At 40.5% G+C, this 23,494-nt stretch overlaps 1 protein-coding gene across 1 annotated transcript in view; it reads right to left on the bottom strand.

Moving 5' to 3' along the window:
* The window catches only part of lgalsla (lectin, galactoside-binding-like a), a 44,486-nt gene extending 22,377 nt beyond the window's left edge, over positions 1–22,109 (bottom strand). The window contains exons 1-4 of the mRNA XM_028820568.2: positions 21,735–22,109; positions 21,259–21,342; positions 21,065–21,153; positions 13,782–13,959 (exon numbers count right to left, since the gene is read on the bottom strand). Coding sequence (XP_028676401.2) covers positions 13,782–13,959; positions 21,065–21,153; positions 21,259–21,342; positions 21,735–21,767 — 384 coding nt within the window. The 5' untranslated portion in view covers positions 21,768–22,109. The remainder of the gene's footprint in view (positions 1–13,781; positions 13,960–21,064; positions 21,154–21,258; positions 21,343–21,734) is intronic.
* Positions 22,110–23,494: the final 1,385 nt, after the last annotated feature.

Here is a 23,494-nt window from a genome sequence, read left to right as displayed (position 1 = left end):
TTATGGGCAACTTCAGAACACAGCAAGAGAGAAAAGAATGGGAAGTTAAACTCATGCTAAAATTTAACACATTACAACATGGTTTGAATAGACACAAGAGTTTTATGGCCAGATATGAGGATTGTTTGCATCTCTAGGACTGACCCAGACAACCTGTCTACAGACCCACATTGAAAAACTCATCCGAAACTTCAAAAGACTTTGTTGGACAGTTATCTTATCCAAAGATCTTGACTATCTTGACTAGTTCTCCTCTCTTGCTAAATGAATCTTAGCCTGAGGAGGTTTATTAATTTTTTACATTTAAGATGTCTCACTTAAAGGTTTTCCAATGTTGTTATTTGTCCTAGAGTCTATATAAACACAGGTAACTCCAGTTTCTGTACTACATCTTGCCTGAAGAAGAGGCCTGAGTTGCCTCGAAAGCTTGCATATTGTAATCGTTTTAGTTAGCCAATAAAAGGTGTAATTTTACTTGACCTGTCTATACTTAAGTCATATGAATTCACTGAAATTAGTGAGACACAAATGTGTATTTATAAGTTTATTGAAATCTTATTTCTCTTGTAAGGGATGGCCACTAGCTCAACCCGGCCGGAATGCCCAGAGACTGGAAGGCTGGAAGGCTACTTTGGGACACTGCCTCCCCCAAGACACTAAATGGCAGCTTCCCTGGACTGTAGCGGTGCCCTGAATTCCCGCAGTTCAGTGACACAACCCTGCTGGGTACCGCCATGGGAAACTGTGGAAGGACATTGGGAGACAAGGTTCTCACCTAGCCTGGAAGTACTAGCAGGTCACAGGAACGGAAGCCCAGAAGTACTTCCGAGCTGATTAAAAACTTAAGTTCTCCATCTGACCCAGATATGCTGGCAGGTCATGTGGATGGAAGAGAAGCACTTCCAGCTTCATACCCAGGAGGGGAGCCTGAGTTGGGAGGAGGTGGACAATGCTTGTTGGGAGGTACAGAGAAGAGAAGAAAAGAAAAAAGAAAAGAAGGAATAATTGTGGTTGATTACCTGTTTATTTGTGGCTTTAATGAGTTTATTCAGCAGTTTGCTGAAGTGGGACATGTGACCTGCCCCAAAGAATTCTTGGACAGAGAAGATCAATATCGACCTGTCTGCTACTTCGCCTGTATCCAGATGGATTCAGATTCCCAGTAAGGGAAGCGGAGGCGAGTGATGCACTGCCTGCCACAATCAAGGTAAGGAGGTTTGGGACGTGACTGAACGACCTGCCAATAAATTGAAACAGGCGGATCCAGTCGGCCACCGTTCTCATCCAGAAACTCCAACTCCCAGGAGCCCATTCGATACCCAACGGTGCATGTGCCTGGAATTAGCATGCTTGCCGGCTCACAGCCGGGAGACGGGGCTGATGATTGTCTGAGTTTGTCTCTGGCCGATCGATTAAATGATTTCAATGTGCGGGAAATGGAAAGGTTGCTCCAGTCCATACAAGACTTCATACAGGTTGTGTCAACAATGAAGAAGCTACTCGAGGAACTGGAGTCGATGGATGAGGTGCCTTTGAGATGGGTGAAAGAGAAAATGTGGCGACTTGGTCAAGAGCTTCCCCATATGGAGAATGTGCCAGTTACAGATGAGTTATACCAGTACCGTGCAGGAAATAGGGACGCAGAGTGAAGGGGCAGCAAGATGTATTGATATTGGCTTTCAAGTACCCTCGCGTCCTACAGTTGAGAGAGGGATGAATCGCAGACAGAAGGGTTGGATGAGCCAGAACAGCTGGGTAGAGCCTCCAGTGTCCATACTCTTCAGATGTTGTTTAGCAACAACAAACAGTGCATTTCCAACCTTTTTTCATTATTTTTTAACAGATAATTATAAATGACGTTGGTGAAACTGTGATACAATTACAATGATACACTCGAAGAAGTGATATAACGTATGATATTTGCACTTCTATGCTGCAGTCCCAGGTGTAGCTCATGATATAGCACTCTGTCTTGCAAATTATTGTTTAATAACACAACAAAGTGTGTTGTTTTTGCTTGCTGTAACCCATTCAGGTGTGCATTTCTCGATAATGATTAATCTTAACGAATAACAATTGTGATAACGAATGATGCAAATAAAGAATGAGTAAGATTTGCAAGTCTTTCTCTATCTGACATTTAACAAACAAGTTTAAAGTATTTCTTTGTTGGGCTCCTTCCCAAAATCAGACCATTGATAACAGGAACATCGATGTATTCCAGTTGTCAAATATATATTTTATTGTCACATCAGACATGTGCAAAAGTAAAAAAGTAAGAAAATAATCAATTAACATGCAAAAAAGCCCCAAATAAAGAAACAAACATTTCGTCTAATAGGTAAAATTAATTTAACATGACACGTTTTCTTGCAAAAAGTAACAACAGCAAGCAAAAAGTAATTAAAAAAGCAGTAAAAAAAGACAAAAAAAGCAGCAATTCTCAAAACAGACAACTTATAGAAGAGGTGCAAACAATTAGGAAATGTTGTTTTCTTGTGCTCATTGAAGCCCCTGTGGACTTCTATGCACAGCATCTTTCACGTGCCTACAGCGCACTCTGTAACAACTCATGTGCTTTGATGTTTGGTGTTCTACCTTTCTTCAGGCACTCTTTGGGAATTCAACATTGGAGTTATCAGGTATTCACAAAGAGGATACCGAGTGTCTCCCAGTATTCAGCCACCAGCAAACGTACCACCCTTTGCCATTTGACAAACTCCAGAACTGGACCAGATATAATGTGTCATGTGATTTCCCGAGCCATTGGCCACAGTTCCTGTAGAAAGTCCACGATGATCAATTGCATCACTTGGACATTAGCATTGAGAGCCCTTTTCAACAGGTATGGATGGAATTCAAGGAGGCTGAGAGTGTGAAAAGGGATGAGCATTCCAAACACTGCACCTACAATATCAGGAATGCCTGCAAAGGTATGAAACCCAATTTAAGTTTCATGCAAGGTATGTTACTAGCCCGCTATAATTGTTTATTTGTATTTGAAACTTCAACCTATTATTATTGTTGTTTCTGTTATTATGTTGTCCAAACAAGATTGTCACTGTGTTTTGCTGTGATCTACTTAAGGTGACATCTGTCTCACTGTGACAGAATCACAGGCAAAAGACCAAATAAAGAATTATATTAACAATGACAATTGGATCGGTTTACTCATAAATTTAAAAAAAAAGTACTACTTTAATTACGGAGGTTTTCAGGAAGCACTTGCTAATTAACAAATGGTCTTAAGTATGAGATAACAATGCGCTTAGCATGACAAAGCTTTCGAGAAATGCACTCCTGAATGGCTCCATGACTCTGCCTTCCTTTTTAAATATTGGTCAGGCAATTGGCTTAAGTAGAAAATAATGGAAAAGTTACCCCCGTTGGTGAATTGCTGAATTAAAAAGTGATTGACAGAAAATTCTAATAAATCATTGACTGAAAAAGAGAGTGACAGCAAAAATCAAATATGATTGACAGATGATCTTGCCCATATATTACGTCCATTTTTCTCCAGTCTGCAGTAATATCTACTAGTGTATTTAAGGGATCGGGCTGATGATGTAACATGCAGCATTGTCCGAAACCATGTTCCTTTTCAACTGGGAGTAACAGGAATCATAAAATAATCACTATGATCAGGAAACATTATAATGGAAGAGTAATTGCACGGAAATGTTCCAGAAATAAAGAAACCCATATAACCACATATAGGTTTGCTTGGAAAAATGTATTCTAAGAGAAGTAAGTTTTTAAAGTGAACATTTTATAAAATTTTGTAACAATGGTCTCCTCTCATTTGTCAAATTTCTTATGTTCTGATGACCCAGCCCTTAATGGGTTGCCAGCCCATAACAGGGCACACTTCATGGTCCATAAAAAACCTTAGCAAAAATCTGGAGAACCATAAGAAAGCCCACATGAACTGGAAGAATCAACCAGGAGAATTCCAGAGTTAAGTTCTGAACCCAAGACTCTAATTCTGAAGCTTTGAGATAGCATCAACACCTTCCTATTAACAAATGGTCTCTTAATATCAAAAAAAATGCACCACTGCATTTATCTATAAAGGAATATACTTTTTTCTGTTTTCAAAATCTGATTTTCTAAACAGGCATCTGAACTCGCCATAATTAGCATATAAATAAAAATGTCTTTATTGTCTTGTATTGTGCAAATTTACTTTCTGTAAATTGTATCTGCATAACAACTGCCTGTAATGTACTGTTGTACATGTTGTACTGTTGTAATGTACTAATGTACATATTTTTATACTAAATATGTTACACTACCAGCTTTGAATTCAAGGTAACCTGTCTCTAGAGGGGATCAGAAGCACATCCTTTTATTCCTGGCATACACATCGTACTATGCCAGGCAGTGAGAAGTACAACACACGCCAACACCAGCAATCAAACCGTCTGCACTTTTCAAAAAGCCTCAACTTATTTCCAACATATTTTACAGAACTGTTGGTGTTCCCACACACTTGGGCTATGCAAGCTGCTAATGTAAATTGAAGCACAACAGTATTTAAAATTAATTGAACTGTTATTAGGTTGAGTATTACATAATGTGGGATTTTAACTTCCCTTGTTAGATGTATTTTTAATTTAGAAAGAGACAAAAATGGAAACAAAAATTATTTTCCTTCTTGACCACCTATTGTATCATGTGGTCAAGCCCCAGTGATGACTTAAAGTCACATTCATCATGAATGCTTAGAGAAACATAATGCTACAAAATTTAACAAATAAAACATAAAAAGATAACAAACTCAGAGTAACTCAACCACATTCACCAACAGAGCATGAAGGTGCACTCAACCAGCTCATATACCAGGCAGTCCACTAGTTTTCAGCACAAGCTGAAGGACAGAAAGACTGAGAAATGTCATATCACCCACTCACTAGATATAATTACTTTTACAACTTGATTGAAACCATTTTTCCTCTCAATAATTGGCTAATAACCCCCATTTCTTCAATGTGATCTGATTAGTTTGATGACTTCACAGGGGACCAAGTCCTCCCCAACTTACCCCTTATTGCTGCAATGCAAGTGGGACTTGATGGCTAACAAGAGGGAAGTAGAATGTAGTGAGGTGCGATGGTGTGGTGCACTAGTGTCTCGAACAATTGTCTGGAGCATCAGGGTGGCTAGTACCGTTTTTGGTACCAGTACTAAGGTTTGAATGATTGTATCAATATGGAAATCTAAATATTAGTACTGATCTGGGATTAATAGGCACACTAACAAAATAAGTGCCAGAACCTTCTTGAATTCAGAACACAGTACTGCGAGTACAATAAGCAGTGTTTATCATCGGTGATGGATGGCCGGGACGCCCCTAGAATGAAAGGATTGGGGAAGGCAGCTACTTTTGGACACTGCCTCATCCAAGACGCTAGATGGCAGCTCCCCTGGAGTATAGCGGTGCCCGGGATTCCCACAGGGCATCCTGGGACTTGGAGTTTTCTATCTCAGCCCTGTTGGGTGCTGAGGGTGCTGCAAGGGGGTGCTATGGAAGGAATGGGAGAGTCATGCTTCCCTTATAGCCCGGAAGTACTGTCGAGTCATGATGATGGAAATCCAGAAGTACTTCTGGGCTGACGAAAAACTTGAATTCTCCATCTGACCTGGAAGTGCTGGTAAATCATGTGGGAGGAAAAACAGAAGCACTTCCGGGTCAAGGACTATTTAAAGGACTGCTGGGAACCCAGCAAGTGAGCCTGAGTTGGGCAGAGGTGGACAACGCTTGCTGGGAGGTGTGGAGGAGAAAGAGTATTGTGTATTTGTGATTTACTTGCCTGTTTATTGTGGCTGAGGTGCTTGAAGGGCACTATTTAACACTAGAATTACCAGATCCTATGAAAAAACTTGTTGATCTGGCCCACCTTAAATCCTTTTGCACCTCTCCACCAGTGTCTTTTGTCTTGTAAATGTGCTGATAAAGACAACCAGCAAGCAGCCGGCTACTCCATCCCCCCACCAACTTAGAACATGCACGAATTTCTCCCAGCTCATGCCTTGATTGATTATGTGGGAGTGGAGTTTTAGAGTGGAAATAATAGTTCGTTATTTGGAACACACGCATTTCATGTGCGTTCTGTTTCTACAATAATCTGTGTAAACACATTTTTAAAACAGAAACGTTTTTCATATTTTAGTAGTAAATGACAAAATGTAGGCATAAACTAAATAATGTATGAAGCATGAAGTCCAAAGATCAAATAAACACTTTCACAAAAGGTTCAAGGAAAAGACAACAGCTTCCGTCGCGTGGCGGTAAGAACTGCTCACTTGTAATCAAGAGTTCCCGGTTCGATCCCAACTCAATCCTATATTTGCCATTTTGAGTAGTGAGCTGCTCTTATTGTTAATATTATACAGTACACACATACACTTGGTTTGCGTCCGTAACAGATGGTGTACATTTATAGGACTTGTAAAAATTACCTTTTTTTTCACTTTTATTCTCTCTAAATCACGATTACGATACATACTACTGCCCCCCCCCACCCAGATTTCTGACACTGTTAGTTTTTATTTGAAACTGGGAATAACTGGAGATGTGAGTGGTGTTTTGAGACAATGGAACTGGACATTCTCTCATCTGGAGGGATAAAAGCTGACACACAAACTCTGGCGAATCTGCCTTCTTCGTATTTCACTGTCACTTGATTTTTTTTTTATTCAGTTTTATTGAGTATTCCTGCTCAAGCAGAATTAGTATGCACCTTATGGTCTATGATATCAAAAAAACAAAAACAAAACAGAGACATAGGTATATATGATATTTGGAATTATTCATTTTAAGACCTGTATAGTACATTTCGGAAAACTTTGTGGCATGGATACAACATTATTCATATTATACATATTCATTCGCATAACATCTTGCGGTTTGTAATCAGTGGCCACGTGTTTTTTTCCCCGATCTTGCCAGTAACAGCGCCAGCATAAATTCACACCCGATCTGACGCTGTTCGTTTTCAAATAATATTGCATTAGTGAGATGATGTTATCACATATATTGTCTCTTTCTTTCAGGTGTGTAATAGAAACCACAGCATAGAGAGAAGCGTGTACATTGTAACAGGTACACACGTTGTAAATGCAGAAAAGACAATCCTTGCGTGTGTGTGAACAGTTAACATTTGAATCTGATGATTGCATATAGCGCTGAACTTACTGCTCTGTACTATTTTTTCCTCTGCATGTCCTGGAGTACAAAAGAAACAGCATACAGCAACATGTGGGGACTGGCAAGATCGGGGAAAAAAAACACACGGTCACTGATTACAAACCACAAGATGTTACGCGAATGAATATGAATAATATGAATAATGTTGCATCCGTGCCACAAAGTTTTCCGAAATGTACTATACAGGTCATAAAACAAATAATTCCAAATATCATATATACCTATGTCTCTGTTTTTTTTTTTTTCTGACATCATAGACCATAAGATGCACACTAATTCAGCATGAGCAGGAACACTCAATAAAACTGAATAAAAAAAAAATCAAGTGACGGTGAGATACGAAGAAGGCAGATTCACCAGCGTTTGTGTGTCAGCTTTTATCCCTCCAGATGAGAGAATGTCCAGTTCCATTGTCTCAAAACACCACTCACATCTCCAGTTATTCCCAGTTTCAAATAAAAACTAACAGCGTCAGATCCCTGGGTGGGGGGGGCGGTAGTATGTATCGTGATCATGAATTACAGAGAATAAAAGTGAAAAAAAAGGTAACTTTTACAAGTCCTATACAGTAATCCCTCCTCCATCGCGGGGGTTGCGTTCCAGAGCCACCCGCGAAATAAGAAAATCCGCGAAGTAGAAACCATATGTTTATATGGTTATTTTTATATTGTCATGCTTGGGTCACAGATTTGCGCAGAAACACAGGAGGTTGTTGAGAGACAGGAACGTTATTCAAACACTGCAAACAAACATTTGTCTCTTTTTCAAAAGTTTAAACTGTGCTCCATGACAAGACAGAGATGACAGTTCCGTCTCACAATTAAAAGAATGGAAACATATCTTCCTCTTCAAAGGAGTCAGGAGCAGAGACTGTCATAAAGGCAGAGGAAAATCAATAGGGCTGTTTAGCTTTTAAGTATGCGAAGCACCGAGGCACAAAGCTGTTGAAGGCAGCAGCTCACACCCCCTCCTTCAAGAGCACAGAAAGAGAGAGAGAGACAGAGTTTGTTTTTCAAGCAAAAATCAATACGTGCCCTTCGAGCTTTTAAGTATGCGAAGCACTGTGCAGCATGTCGTTTCAGGAAGCAGCTGCACAAAAGATAGCAACGTGAAGATAATCTTTCAGCATTTTTAGACGAGCGTCCGTATCGTCTAGGTGTGCGAACAGCCCCCCTGCTCAATCCCCCTACGTCAGGATCAGAGAAAGCGCAAGAGAGAGAAAGAGAAAAGTAAGTTGGGTAGCTTCTCAGCCATCTGCCAATAGCGTCCCTTGTATGAACTCAACTGGGCAAACCAACTGAGGAAGCATGTACCAGAAATTAAAAGACCCATTGTCCGCAGAAACCCGCGAAGCAGCGGAAAATCCGCGATATATATTTAAATATGCTTACATATAAAATCCGCGATGGAGTGAAGCCGTGAAAGGCGAAGTGCGATATAGCGAGGGATTACTGTAAATGTACACCGTGTGTTACAGACGCAAACCAAGTGTATGTGTGTACTGTATAATATTAACAATATGAGCAGCTCACTACTGAAAACGGCAAATATAGGAGTGAGTCAGGATTGAACCGGGGACCAGGGGTGGCTCTAGGCTCGTGGCAGCCCTGGGCAGAGAAAGAATCGGTGGCCCCTTCAACCGCCAATGTCAATATGGTATCTTATGCATGGTATCTTATTAACTTGTAAGACGACTCGCCCACTTGCACTAGCTTTGCTTCTATATGCGCGTGTCTGTAACTTGAAAACCAAGCGGTGGCCCATGATATTCTCATTACGGCAGAACGTTATAACAGTACATATAGCTTACTGCTCCGACTCTAGCAACATTAGTAAATACAGCGTACTAATTAACAAGAAACACAATGTTTTTCAGCCACATTGCCGTCAGCTGTGTTGTTATTTTTCTCTTTCTGTTTTATATTCAATATATATTGGCGTGGCGGCCCCTGGGATTTGGCGGCCTTGTGCAGGTGCACAGTTTGCACATGCCTAAGGCCGCCCCTGCGGAGACTCTTGATTACAAGTCAGCAAATCATTACCGCTACGCACCGCTGTCTTTTCCTTGAAACTTTTATGAAAGTGTTTATTTGATCTTTGGACTTCAGGCTTCATACATTATATAGTTTATGCCTACATTTTGTCATTTACTACTAAAATATGAAAAACGTTTCTGTTTTACAAATGTGTTTACACAGATTATTGTAGAAACGGAACACACATGAAATGCGTGTGTTCCAAATAACGATCTATTATTTCCACTCTAAAACTCCACTTCACTCCCAGATAATCAATCAAGGCATGAGCAGGGAGAGGTTCGTGCACGTTCTAAGTCGGTGGGGGGATGGAAGAGCCAGCTGCTTGTTGCTTGTCTTTATCAGCACATTTACAGGACAAAAGACGCTGGTGGAGAGATGCAAACGGATTTAAGGTGGGCCGGATCTACGAGTTTTTTCGTAGGTTCTGGTAATTCTAGTGTTAAAGAAGAGAATTATTAAAATACTTCTTAGTGCTTTTACCTTGTGTCCTGAGCATCTGTCTTTTAGGGTTAAAGGGGAAACAACGGCCCCTAGTGTGTTACACATCATATACTCTATGTTTGTTGCTGATATCAGTAAGTTCCTACTACTTTAATAATTATAACCACTGAGGGCTTGGCTTGAAGTTGGGCTCATTTATCTGCATACAGGTAGGCTGGTGGTGTGCAGAGCAGCATGTTGATCTATGCCATTAAGACCTTTTAAAATAAAACTGTACAAACTTAAAAATGTTGTGTCAAAAACCAAAGGGTTTGTGCTTTTAACGGTTTCCCTTTCTCTTTGTTCCTGGCGGTACTGCAACATTATCACACTTATCGCACTGTACCCTTCTAGTAGCCCATTACAGTTTGTTGTTTAAGTACTTTCATTTTATACAATAATGTGAATCTACACTTAATTTGGTTGCATTCAAAACCTTTGTGTTTTACTTACTTAAAAATGCACTGGTGTTGTGCTTTGGGTAGTGAATTAAGAAAAGTATGTTAAGCGAGTTGTTTTTTTTCACAGGTTTGATTTAATGTCTTGCGTTTTTTATGAATGGTTTCCATCACTTATGGCTCCTCAGTTTTTCTGGACAGTATTAAATTTTTATGAACATTAGTCTTTTCATTCCTATATTAAATAAGCAAATCTCACATTTGGGGACTGTGCATTTTTGTTCCTGGAGTCTTGGAGTGATAAATGTTTGTTAAGTGTGGCTGTCTCTTACGTAGGCCATTTACTTCTTAGCATTTGCTCTAATGTGAAATGACAGCACATGTACGTAACCTAAAAACTGGTATACTCTGCAATGTGTGAACAGGTTTTATCTAGTTTAAAATTTATCCCAAAACACGGTTCACATTCCTTTTTACTTTATTCCCTTTTTAACAAACATAAACCATCAGAATCTGCAAGCAACTTGCAAGTGAACTACAAGATGCCACCTTCATGCTTGATTTGCTGCTGCTTTCTGCACAGAGTGAGTGAGCAACAGAGAAAGATAGCAAGAAATGGTGTAAGAGCCAAAGCCTTTAAGTCATGTTAATGGTAAATTTAGCTTTGTTTTTGCTTAGTTTGAACTTGAATATAATGCAACTTTACCATAGATAATGGAAGATTCTGTTCCATCCTTATAAGTTAAAGGTAATGGAATGTTCATATTAACTCTGTGTGACAATAGTATAGCTCTTAGGTTGAAGTTAGACAACTAGAAAGAAACAGGAACTGGTAGTCAAATACTTATCTGACCGTATATTCGGTGAATGAGATAACATATAGAAACCCTAAGAAATGTAATCTGTATTCTTAATCCTCAAGCGGAATATCATAAACAAGATGTTTCCTTTTTTCCTCTTTTTTGGCATGCATTATCATTTTTTCCTTATTATTTGTGAACAGTTTGCTTTGAACTTCACTAAAATCTTTCAAACAAAGACTGTGGAACTGTGGAGTTTTTTTTTTTTTGCACAATAAGTCATACTATTGCTGATATATTTTTCTGGTAGCTGAATTTGAACTATTTTGAGCTACTTGGAAACCCTTGACAAATGCTGTTACAAGCAGTAAAAAGAGAAAGGTACCATAGTAACAAAATGAGAATGCATGCTGCACATTTAAAATCCTACCTTCCAGTATTTAAACATTAAACAGTGTGATGGACGGCCGGCAGTTTATCCCGGCTGACACATCCAAGACGCTAGATAGAGTCCTCCCTGCAGCATAGAGGTGCCCCGGATTCCGGCAGGGCATCATGGGAGACGGAGTTTGGATTCACAACCCTGCTGGGTACCGTGGGCACCACCGTGTGACACTGCAGGGAGACACGGGGATTTTATTTTCCCTATAGCCCGGAAGTACTCCCAAGTTACGGAAACGGAAGAACAGAAATACTTCCAGGCTGAAGAAAAATATAAGTCTTCATCTGGCCTGGAAGTGCTATTGAATCACATGGACAGAAGGACAAGGTCAAGGACTATATAAAGGACTGTGCGAGACCCAGCAAGCTGAGCCGGAGTTGGGTGGTAGTGTGACGGAACTGCTGGGAGGAGAGGAGGATTTATTGTATTATTGTGATTATTGATTTGTTTATTGTGGTGGTTGTGGTGCTTTGTAGCACAATACTGGGAGAAGAAATAATAAAAAGAATTTCTAGTGCTTTTACTTGGTGTCCTGGACGTTTGTCTGCGGGGTTTGTGGAGCGACAGCGTCCTCTAGAGTCACAACAGCTACATAAGCATAAAACATAAAATAACTAGTGGAGCCTTCCTATGCTCAAGCATAATTTTTAAAAATATGCTGAAAACTAAACATGCAAATTTAGAGCTGCTGTACTTTGAATGTAAGACTTCGGTGTAAATGTTTACATGTTTCTCATTCCTTATGCTAAATGTTCATCAAGCTCAGATTTTAACATCCCTAATGGAAACTATCTACTACACCATCACATCACTCCCGTCCCCCCAACAACAAACGAAATTATTAACACTTTCAGGTCATGTTTTCACAAAAGACAATGTCAAAGGACAGAAGGCTAAATGTCAAGAAATGATGCAGAGTATGTATGGTTTGGTTTTACTTATTAGACAGAACCAAAGAACATTAGATAAACTGAGCCCCACACGTTTCAAGATCTCAATTTCTTTATTGCATAGCATCAAAGGCTGACTGTTGCTCTAATAAAAAATCACTTTGCAGCTATTTTGTATACTGCTGATGACTCGGATTCTGTAATATCAGAGGAGGACTTTTAGCTGTCAAAAAGAATGTTGCAATGAGAATGCTGCTGAAATTTCCCCAAGTGTGAGAGAGAAATTTCACTGTACAGATTCTTGAAACTGTTAATTGGAAAGACTATCCAGAGATTGCTTCCCTGGGTGCCCTCTTAGTTGCCAGATTAGAAACAAAACAAAACAAAACAAAAAAAGATAAATCCTGGAGGACACTGCTGAGTATGAGCCAGTTAATTATTTCAAATTGTTTTTTTCTGGGAAGTGCTTTTGAACTGATGAGTGTGGAGACAATGCAGTGCAGTCTATGGTTCTCCCCTTGAGTTATCAATATATTAGCATTTCACCCTTTTCCAGCCATCTATGCAAACAACAAGTATAAGCTGGACTATGTAGTGTGTAGCAACAGGCAGAAAGAACAGTATTTGTAGTGCAACAAAATTGCAAAAGAATGTGAATTATAAATGCATGCAACTGGTTGCTCTAAACTATACACACACTTCAAAATGATCAAGTATAGAGAGTTTTCATACACTTGGTAGTTATATGTTTTCTATGGAAGCCGAGAGAGGACGTACAATATCGTTATTTTTTTAAATTGTTTCCTCGAGGTAATGGACTAAATTTTATCGAGATCAAAGTTCGTTTTCTTGAGATAATGGAATAAGTTTATCGAGATCTCGGTAAAACAAAAGATCTTGTTTTCTGGAAAATTTTGAAATAATTGCATCCAACGTTTAATGATTAGCTAATTTGAAACCATGTCCTGTTTGAAATGGCTGAAGAGCAGAACTGTATTGATCAACGCGTCACATTTTTGTTCAATCAAGGGCTGACGCAGGCTGAAATATGTTTATACCTTAGTTTAGAAAATAATAACGTTAGTGTCTGTCATTTAAGAAGATGGTTAGCAAGGCTTCAGCTGTAGGTGTCGCAATCTAAGTGAGCCTGATGCCAGGAGCAAAGGTTAAGTTTCATTTTCTCGAGATCGTGATAAAATTATTCCGTTATCTCAAGAAAACAAATTTTCGTTTTCTCGAGATCTCGATAAAATTAGTATGTTATCTCAAAAAAACCAGCCTTCAGTGACTCAGCCTGAAAAGAGTTATATTGTTATTACACCTATAAGTACCCGAAGACCCACAATGTTATGCTCCATTCAACACTCTGTTTGCACATATCCATTTTAACCTGTTTATGTGGTCCAAAACTAATTCATGTGTTTAAAATGTTATTATTGTATAGCTACCTAGTGTCCCTATTTACCCACAAGCAAGACTAATAATCCCAATTACAAATCTGTAGTATTTGTTGCATAATTACCCTAAATGGTTGGTCCTGAATGAATGGGAAGTAAGGGATGGGAGTTTCTTCATCACTCCATTCTCCGGAGACACAGGCCTTTCTGATAAACTGTCGCTCTGCAAATCTGGCACTAAGCAAAATGGCCACATCAGCAGGAGGCGCCTCTAAGTTGCCACAAGTCAAGCTGATATCCAAACTGTTAGGAGAACAAGAAATCATCACAAGTGAAAACACTCAGACAAGATTTGAATCATAACAAACAGCAGGTCTGAATACATTATAAAAGGAAAATACACCGATCAGCCACAACATTAAAACCACCTGCCTAATACTGTATAGGTCCCCCTTGTGGTGCCAAATAAGCTCTGACCCATTGAGGGTGAACCCCACAAGACCTTTAAGTCCTGTAAGTTGCAAGGTGGGGCCTCCACAAATCGGACTTGTTTGCCATGTTCCTCAAACCATCTTTGAACAGTTTTTGTAGTGTGGAAGGATGCATCATTCTGCTGAAAGAGGCCATTGCCATCAGGTAATACCTTTGCCAAGAAGGGGTGTATGTGGTCTGCAGCAATCTTTAGTTTTGTAGTATGTCTCAAAGTATTATTCATATGAATGCCAGGATCCAAGCTTTCCCATCAGAATATTGCCAGGAGTATCACACTGCATCCACCAGGTTGCCTTCTTCCCATAGAGCATCTTGGTGCCATCTCTCCCCCTGGTGCACACACATCAGGCCGCCGACATGATCTAAAAGAAAATGTAATTCATCAAACCAGGCCACCTTGTTCCATTGCTCCATGACATCAGTAGCAGATACCTTTAAGTCCTGTAAGTTACAAGGTCGGGGCTCCATAGATCAGATTTGTTTTTCTGAACAACCAACAGATGTTCAATCAGATTATGATCTTGGGAATCTGGAGGCCAAGTCAACACCTTGAACAACCATTTCTGAACAACTTCTGCAATGAGGCAGGGAGTGTTATCCTGTTGAAAGAGGCCACTGCCATCAGGTAATACTGCTGCCATGAAGGGGTGTACATGGTCTTCAACAATCTTTAGGTAGGTGGTACATGTGAAATTAACATCCACATCATTGCCAGGACCCAAGGATTCCCAGCAGAACATTTCCCATTACTGCCTCCAAAGCCTTGTGATCTTCCCATAGCGCATCCTGCTGGCATTGCACTTCCAAGTAAATGATGCTGTCCACATGATATAAAAAAAATGTGATTCATCAGACCAGATCACCTACTTCCATTACTCTATGGTCCAATTCTGATGCTCACATGCACATTGTAGGCACTTTTGGTGGAGGACAGGGGTCAGCATAGGCACTCTGACTGTTCTGTCGCTACGCAGCCCCATGCATACAAGCTGTGATGCACTGTATGTTCTGACACCTTTCTCTCAGGGTCAGCATTAACTTTTTCAGCAATGTGTGCTACAATAGCACTTCTGTGGGATCAGATAAGACAGGCTAGCCTTCACTCCCCATTCACATCAATGAGCCTTCGAGGCCCACGACAATGTAGCTGGTTCACCATATGTCCTTCCTTGGACCACTTTTGCTAGGTACTAATCAATGAATACTGGGAACACCCCATAAGACATGCCATTTTAGAGTTGCTTTGACCCACTTGTTTAGCCCTCACAATTTGGCCCTGGTCAGAGTTGCTCAGATCCTTAAGCTTGCCCATTTTTCCTGCTTCCAACACCTCACCATCAAGAACTGACTGTTCACTTGCTGCCTAATATATGTTACCCTTTGACAGGTGTCATTGTAACAACATAATCAACATGGCTCACTTAATGTTGAGGTTAATCGGTGTATAATGCAGCACAGTTGCTTGCAAAGAGAATCCATATACTAGCTCCTAAAATTCACATTTAGATTTTTAACAAGACTAGCAGTTGAATTTTAGTTTGCAGTCTTCCCATGGATTTAAGACAAGTGTACACAAACAAGAGTTTTCTATGATTTAGCTTTTTTCTTTTCATTCTGTAAAAAGTCCACAGAGAATGCAGGTAAAATTAGGAGGAACTTCAATTTAGAAAACAGAAAAATTCTACCAAACAGCTTTAAAGTTCTCATAAATAAACAGTTAATTCTCGGGTGGAAAATTATTTGCAAAAGGTATCATTATGGCAATTCATGAAAATATTTATTATGTACAAGAAAGCATCTGAAAGGAGAACATGCAAAGAACCTCTCATTTAATCCAAAACTTCATACTAGACATATACAGTTAAACATGAAAACAAAAGTAGGCTGTCATGGTCCTCCTATAGTGACAGCCTTCAAGATGAGTGTGGCCAGGTATGACAAGGTTTTAGAGAACCTACAAATTTCTAGAGCCCTAGTGGAGACAAAACATTTAAAGCAAGGGTGTCCAGCTCTGGTCCTGGTGAGCCATAGTGGCTGCAGGTTTTCATTCTAACCCTTTTCCTAATCAGTGAGCAGTTTTCACTGCTAATTTAACTCCATTTCCCTTCATTTTAATAGCCCTGTTTTTAAGGATTCAATCATCTGAATTGATTTGTTTCTTCATTAAATGGCAGCCAAACAGAAGTGAGATGTGAAACGAGCCAACAGATGACCAGCTAAATTGGAGCGTCAAACTCCAGCCAATTTCACTCCAACCAGTTCCTTAATGAGAAGCTGATTCTTGCTGTTAATTAAAGCCGTTATTGAATATCATTACTTGTTGTTACTCTCATTCTGCCACAGCAGACTGTTTTCTGTTTTTTCTAAGACCACCGTCAAGATGTTTTGGTGACATGAGCAGACCAACATGACCGAGACCTACACCTTTCTTTGTTTTCAGGTTAGCTGGTCATGTGGAGGTGTGTTTTGTGTCTCCTTATTGTTTGGCTGCTCATTAAGGAAAAACAAACAACTAAGGGGTCTGAGTCACGTCAATTAAAACTACAGCAAAACAAGTTAATCAGCAGCAAAAATGGCTCCCTAATTAAAAAGATGTTTAGAATGAAAACCTTCTAGCCACTGTGGCCCAACAGGACCGGAGTTGGACGCCCTTGATTTAAAGACTAAAGACAACAACTGGTCAGGCACTAATAAAAAGAAAGTGGATAGTGGAAGGAAAAAGTTGAAGGAAAGGCTTGGTGTGGGATGGAGATGTCAAACTCAGATGCTGGAGAGTTGCAGTGGCTGTGGGTCTTCATTCCTGCCATTTCCTAAGTAGTAACCCAATACTGCTGCTAAGTAGCCATACTAATTCTGTCTTAATTTTAAATTAATCGCTTTTTGAGATTTGGAACACTTGACTTATTTTACTCAGCTGCAAGAATCTGAATTCACCTTCCATAACTCAAACAGAAAGAGATGTTCTATATTGTGTCAAACAGCAATCTACTGTACATCTCATTCCATGGATTTCTTTTGATTTTTTTCTGAACTTGGCAAGAATTAATTTATGTAAATCCAAAGCAAAATGATGTCTTGTACTCAACCTTTTTGTTTTATTTGCCATTTTTTTCTATACAATGAACAATTTCAAACAGGGCTTCCTAGTTGTAAAGTTGCTTGTTCATGGATTGTTTTTTAAGCATACTATTGTACTATAACATTATTTTCATTTGCTGGAATTGTTTTCTGTTATAATGTTTTGTTTCCAAATAAAGATAATTCAGTTTAGAAAATGATGCATGTTATATAAGCTGACATCTATATCCAAGGTGACTTAAGATATCATAGCAGGTTTAGTGATCTCATCAGGGTCACACACTGACACATAGGCTGGAAATGAGCCAGTAAAACCAGTGGTGTAAAAGTCAATACATGTTGTTAAGCAGTATTCATTATTCAGTTACCAAATCAGAAAATGAAGAAATCTGATATGTACACATTAAGATTCTCAGGGATGGCCCCAGTCCTTCCTTTTAGATTTCATTTTTCCTGACAACTCCCATCTGCGGCTGTTGCTAAGCAACACCACTATGGAGCAGTCACGTGAGGGTGAATGGGCCATATCGTGGAGAAGCCCTGGTGGAATTTACTCAAGCATTGTGTTGAAGACTTTTTAATTTTTTTACTGCTTTTTATATTTGGCCACATGCCCAGTCTTCTGTCCTGCATATGACAGCCTGTCTGTCTCATTTCTGGCCTGTACATTTGGAATTTGGGTTGGTATAATTAAACTTTTATCATTTTATCAACACATTTACGGTCTTTACCCAATATACACTCAAGCATGTGGACAATGGCGCTTCACGTACTACTGCATTCCTCCAACTTGATCTTGCTTGTCAAAGAGCTGACACCTGGAGATCATGCTATGCTCTCACACTTTTGATGCAGCAAGCCAGTGCCCACCTGGCAAACATAAATCAAAACAGCTGAAGCCAATGTCACATTACATGACTTCTAGTTGGAGGAGATATCAAACTTAATGAGTATGTAACTGATTCTCATCGCCAGAGTATGTCATATTACATAACTATAATTCCCAGGGTATGACAAATTAGATAACTGCATATTTTTCAACATAGTTCTTCAAAGTATCTCAAGCTCACCCTTTTTTCTGATAGCCAATAACATGCTGCCTGACATTGCTGGTATCTGAGTGATCTTGGCCCTGTTTTTTCTTTATTCCATTCTGTTCTGGTATTTAAAACATGTGACATCACACAGACAAGCCACTATCCTGTTTGTGAGGTCTAAAACACAACTGTTCCTTATTCATCACTGATTCATTATATGCAATGTACTTCTAACTGAACACTCGTTGGTTGTCAGATCTTAATTATGCACACACATACATAAGCTCACTCCCGTGACTTAAGACAAAATCAAAAACGTCAAGGGCAAGTCTCAAACTAGAGGGACTGATGGTCATGGGAGTGCACTGCAACTTCCCGACTTACTAAGATTTTGTAAATGGGGTCTACAACCAAAACTCCCAGGTGAAGTCATAAAATGTGACATGGCCCAAAGTCTCTGCCATCCGCACAAAAAGCAACTGAAGATCTGCTTTCATAAAAATAAGGGAAAATTTAAGTATAAGTATGTATCACATCACTCCACATTCAATGAGGCTAAAACAATGCCATTTCCAACTGACCTTCCTACACGTTTTATAATTTTACTAGCCAACCCGCCACATAATTATGTACTGATGGGTGAACACTTCCTGAAAGACACAGTTGTCCAAATGGGGTGGATTTGAGGATACTACTGTGAGTGAATGAAAAGATGGAACTCTGGAGAAAGCAACATACAATTGTCCGTGACTGAAAACTGGGTTTGGCAGATACAGGCATATCGTTTTGAAAGTTTGTCCCTGCGCCTTATTAATTGTCATTGCAAAGGCCAATCTAACAGGAAATTGTCTGTGTGTAAACGTAAAAGGCAAATTTGAATCTGATAGGGTCAGGGATTCTCTCTCTCGCGCCTGTGTGTGTGTGTGTGTGTGTCTCTCTCTCTCTCGTGTGTGTGTGTGTGTTTCTCTCGCGTGCCTGTGTGTGTGTGTCTCTCTCACGCGTGCCTGTGTGCTGTAAGTGAATGAAAAGATGGAACTTTGGAGAGAGCAACATATAATTGTCATTGACTGAAAACTGTTTTTGGCAGATACAGGAATATCTTTTTGAAAGTTAGTCCCTACGCCTTATTAATTGTCATTGCAAAGGCCAATCTAACAGGAAATTGCGTGTAAAAGTAAAAGGCAAATTTGAATCTGATGGGGTCAGGGAAATCTGGGGAATAAGGACAGTTTGTGAGGTAGGAGCTGCGATTGTTTTACACTCTAGTACATTGCGGTGAATGCTGGTAACAGTCAGACTAGTGCCTTTACAGAGACTTCTTGCTGGCATGAGGTTTCTGAGAAGCATGACGACTGAACCAATTTTAAGTTTGACTTTATGCGGAGGCATGCCAGTGGGAGTAATGGCTGCCCGGCGGGTCATGGGAATAACGCCGCCGGATCGCCAGTCGGCATCGTTTATGGTCTGAACTACGACGGTATGTGATCTTCTTCGAACCTCCGACTTTCGTTCTTGATTAATGAAAACATTCTTGGCAAATGCTTTCGCTCTCGCGCGAATTGTTGGCTGTGTAGTGCGTGTGCCATGGTCGGCTGCTTAGTGAATTGTTGGTGGGCGGGGCTCGGTCTTGCGTGCGTCTTGCTTGCCATGGACTTAGTGAATTATATATATAGATATTACTGAGTGAGGAGACGGGTCAACATTATGTCACAATTCCGGTTGCATTATCTTCTCCGAATTGTCCCAATAGGGGATAAAATTTCTAAGGTGTTTTTCCACCCAGAAGCTTATATTTCCCATGTGCTCCTTACCATGTGACTGCAGTGTAAGAAAAGAGGAAATGGAAATGCTTCTTGAGAAGAAGTCTTCTGGGAAATGGAATCCTGCATTGACACATACCAAACTGATTCATTTAAACTTTGGTGGTTCAATTGATGGTGCCATTTTATTAATCAAACTACCTCATCAGTCCACCTCAGCAGCAGAGGGCACACGCGATGGACATTATTCTTGTTTTTACTCCTTACAAATTTTGCATTTCTTGACATTGTGTGTGCAATTAAATACAATCCTGGCCTTTGTTAAACGTAAATACAAATTGTAAATGTAATGTATCATTAGTTTCCATATAACATTTAATTTTAAACTGCATGGCCCCAATCAGATCACTCTCAAGTATTAAGTGGTCTTTTATTCTACACACACTGTTATTTTCCTAGATTACTAGACTACAGTCTTAATGCTCGAAGGCCTATGTTCTTAATGCCTCTGTCATCTTGGAGGCTGTCAAATTAGATGACTTGCCAGGAAGGACACAATTTAATTTAGGGGATTACAGATTACTCACTAAAATGCACAACTCTTGCATCAGTCTGCAGAATTTCATGAAACTACAAAATCAGCATATTTAGTGATGGACTACTGATTTAGAAGCACAGAGAACGAACATCCACTTGAAAGTTAATCCTCCTAAATTGATTCTATAGGAAGGGTTGGAAATTATAGCATTAGCATCAAATTTAAGCCATTTGTATATTATTTGACATGCTTGGAAGCTCCGGGGTGACTGTGTAATAAATCCCTGAAAAAATACACAAAAACTAGAATCAAAGGGTTAAGCCAGGAGTGGCACTCTTTTTATGAGAGTGTACCAGCAGCCGGAAATGCAGCCTGAAGTGGTGCTGGCTGTGCCAGTCATTTTTTTTGAGTAAAATATTTTTAGGGATGCCCTGACAGCGGAGTACAAAAGGAGGCCTTGCAGCGGTCTTCATGGGAATAATCTGATTTTGTGCAGTTGGTACCTCTCAGGTTCAGGATCCACAATCCCCATCACAATGATTTTCTTCCCTGGTTTCATTCCTCCCTTGATTCTGCCACTGAAAGGCACAGTCTTGACAAGAGCAAAAAAGAAAGAAAGAAAGAAAAAAAAGAGTGATTTTAATTCCCTGAAGGAATAACCGTTCGAATGTAACTCAAACGTGTGTCGTCGGATTACCAGTATCCGCGCAATGTCCTCTCGATCCGGAGAGCCGAGCCCAGTGGTTCCAAACCAATTGTTCAGGTGGTCGTCATCTGTAATCTGAAGAGAGACAGGCGTTTACAGGCACGAACGTGCATTCATCTACCCGCACCGAAAGGTGGGCGCGTTATCTTCATACGTATCGGCGTGCGCGTGGATATCTGCCGCGGGACTCTGTGTCTCCTACACACACACACACACACACACACACACACGACACACACCGCGGTCACCTGCGCCCCGCCGCCGGTCCCGTGCAAAGGGCATCACACTGCGATGCCCCTACACACACTGGGTTTGCCATTCAGTGCCAACATCTCACTCGCCGCACCCGCTCCAGTAACTCAGCGCCCCTCGCTTCGTGCGTGCAGGCCAAACCCCCCTCATGCAACTGAAGAACCCGTGCGTGGAAGGGCAAACAGCCGCCGTGGCAGCGCATCTCCAGTACTTACGCTCCTGTCCTTTTCTGTGCCCGATCCCGCCATCTTGTAAAGTGCAACATATGAGATGAGGACTGGCCGATCAGACGGGATAGGAGGCGTGCTTCCCCCGCCCGTAGCAAGGGATTATCCCGCAGTTTCAAGAGCAGAATGCCACCGGTGCCGAGAATTGTGCAGCGTGGCCCTTTAGCTGACGGCAAGCCAAGTGCTTACGTGTCATAAAGGGGGTTGTTTACTCTCCGCCTGCCCGCCCATAACAAACAGTCAGTTCATCTTATCTCTGCTTCAAGTGGAATCGCGACCTCAGCGTGGGGCTTCGGGACCTTTAAACGGGGCGAGGCTTCACCTACGAATACAAACGGAGGATCTCAAAGAAAGAATAAGACAAATGGTACGAGTGTCACACTTTTGTCATCTTCACGGGAGCGAATCTGGAAGACGCCTGGAGTGCCAATGTGGGAATTTCGAGCATCTGCAAGGAGGAGGCTGGCGTCATCACTGCGGGGCGACGGAGTGGAGTTGCGCGAAAACACACATTTTAGGTAAAACAAAATATCTGAAAAGGAGTCCGTGCCTAGTGAAGCAAAATGGGACAAATCTGTAGAAATGAAACCTTAAAGACTGGACCTCTTCATAAAACTAACAGTATGTGCACGGTGCGGCACTGTGGCGCAGTGGTTAGCGAGGCCGCCACGCAGCTCAGGAATCCTTGGTTCGAATGTGGAAGTCTGCAGTTTCTACGGTTCTCCTGTCATTTCCCAACTACGTGCTTATTAGATTAGTTAACCAGTGCTTCTGAAATGGCCCAGTGTCAATGAGATCAGGTGCCCAGCGATGGACTGGCACACCTCCAGTGTTTGGGCATACCATGCACTGAGTTCTTATACTTACATATAGAGATTTTTCAGGTGAGGAAGACAAAAGCTTCAAGGTGAAGAAGACAGTCATTTTAAGGTAATGCTGAATTGACCCCAGTGTGTGTTTCTGTGCGAGTGTTAACACCCTACAATGGACTGGTGTCCTGTCCAGGAATTGTTACTGCCTTGAACCCAATGTTTGACAGGATAGGCTTCAGCTTCCCTGCATCCCTGCCCAGGATAATAAGATTTGAAAGACAGAAGGGTGTATGATAGTCATATTTATTGATCATGGCATCAGTTAGTGGTGATGTACTGCATGTTGATTAGCATATGTCAGAAAGAATGTCACTGTGTTCAGCACCCGTGACAACAATGGCCCTACAAACCCATGCCTTGCATCCAGTTTTGCAGAGATGGGCACTCGCTCCCCAACTGAATAAACAGATATGAAAACGAAAGGAGGGAAAAATGATATGAAGGGGCGTCTATGAATGTATGACCATTGTTAGAAGATGTTGGCAAGCTGCTACTGTGTGTGGACATGATCAAAAAATGGTACTGCTGTTTAAAATCACTGAAAACTTTTGATAAGAGATTTGTTTTTAAAGCCAATAAAATATATGGCTTCTCTATCCCATTAATTGACTTTTTTATTTTTAATGCAAAATATGTAATATAGAAGTGAATAATGCTCTATATACAAATCATGATCCATGATAAATAAGTCTGATGCCAAATGAGTAATTCAAAAGATACTCAACAAGAACAGTTTGATACATTTAATGATAGACCACTGACAATAGCTGGGTGCATAGTGGTTGGTGCTTCTGCCTCACAGATCCAATTACTGGGTTTAATTCCCATGGATGGTCATTATATATGTGAAGTCTGGATGTTTTCCCAGTTTTCTCC

The sequence above is a fragment of the Erpetoichthys calabaricus genome, chromosome 15, assembly GCF_900747795.2.
Source record: "Erpetoichthys calabaricus chromosome 15, fErpCal1.3, whole genome shotgun sequence".
NCBI classification, from domain to species: Eukaryota; Metazoa; Chordata; class Cladistia; order Polypteriformes; family Polypteridae; genus Erpetoichthys; species Erpetoichthys calabaricus.
This window is presented reverse-complemented; position numbering and strand designations above follow the sequence as displayed.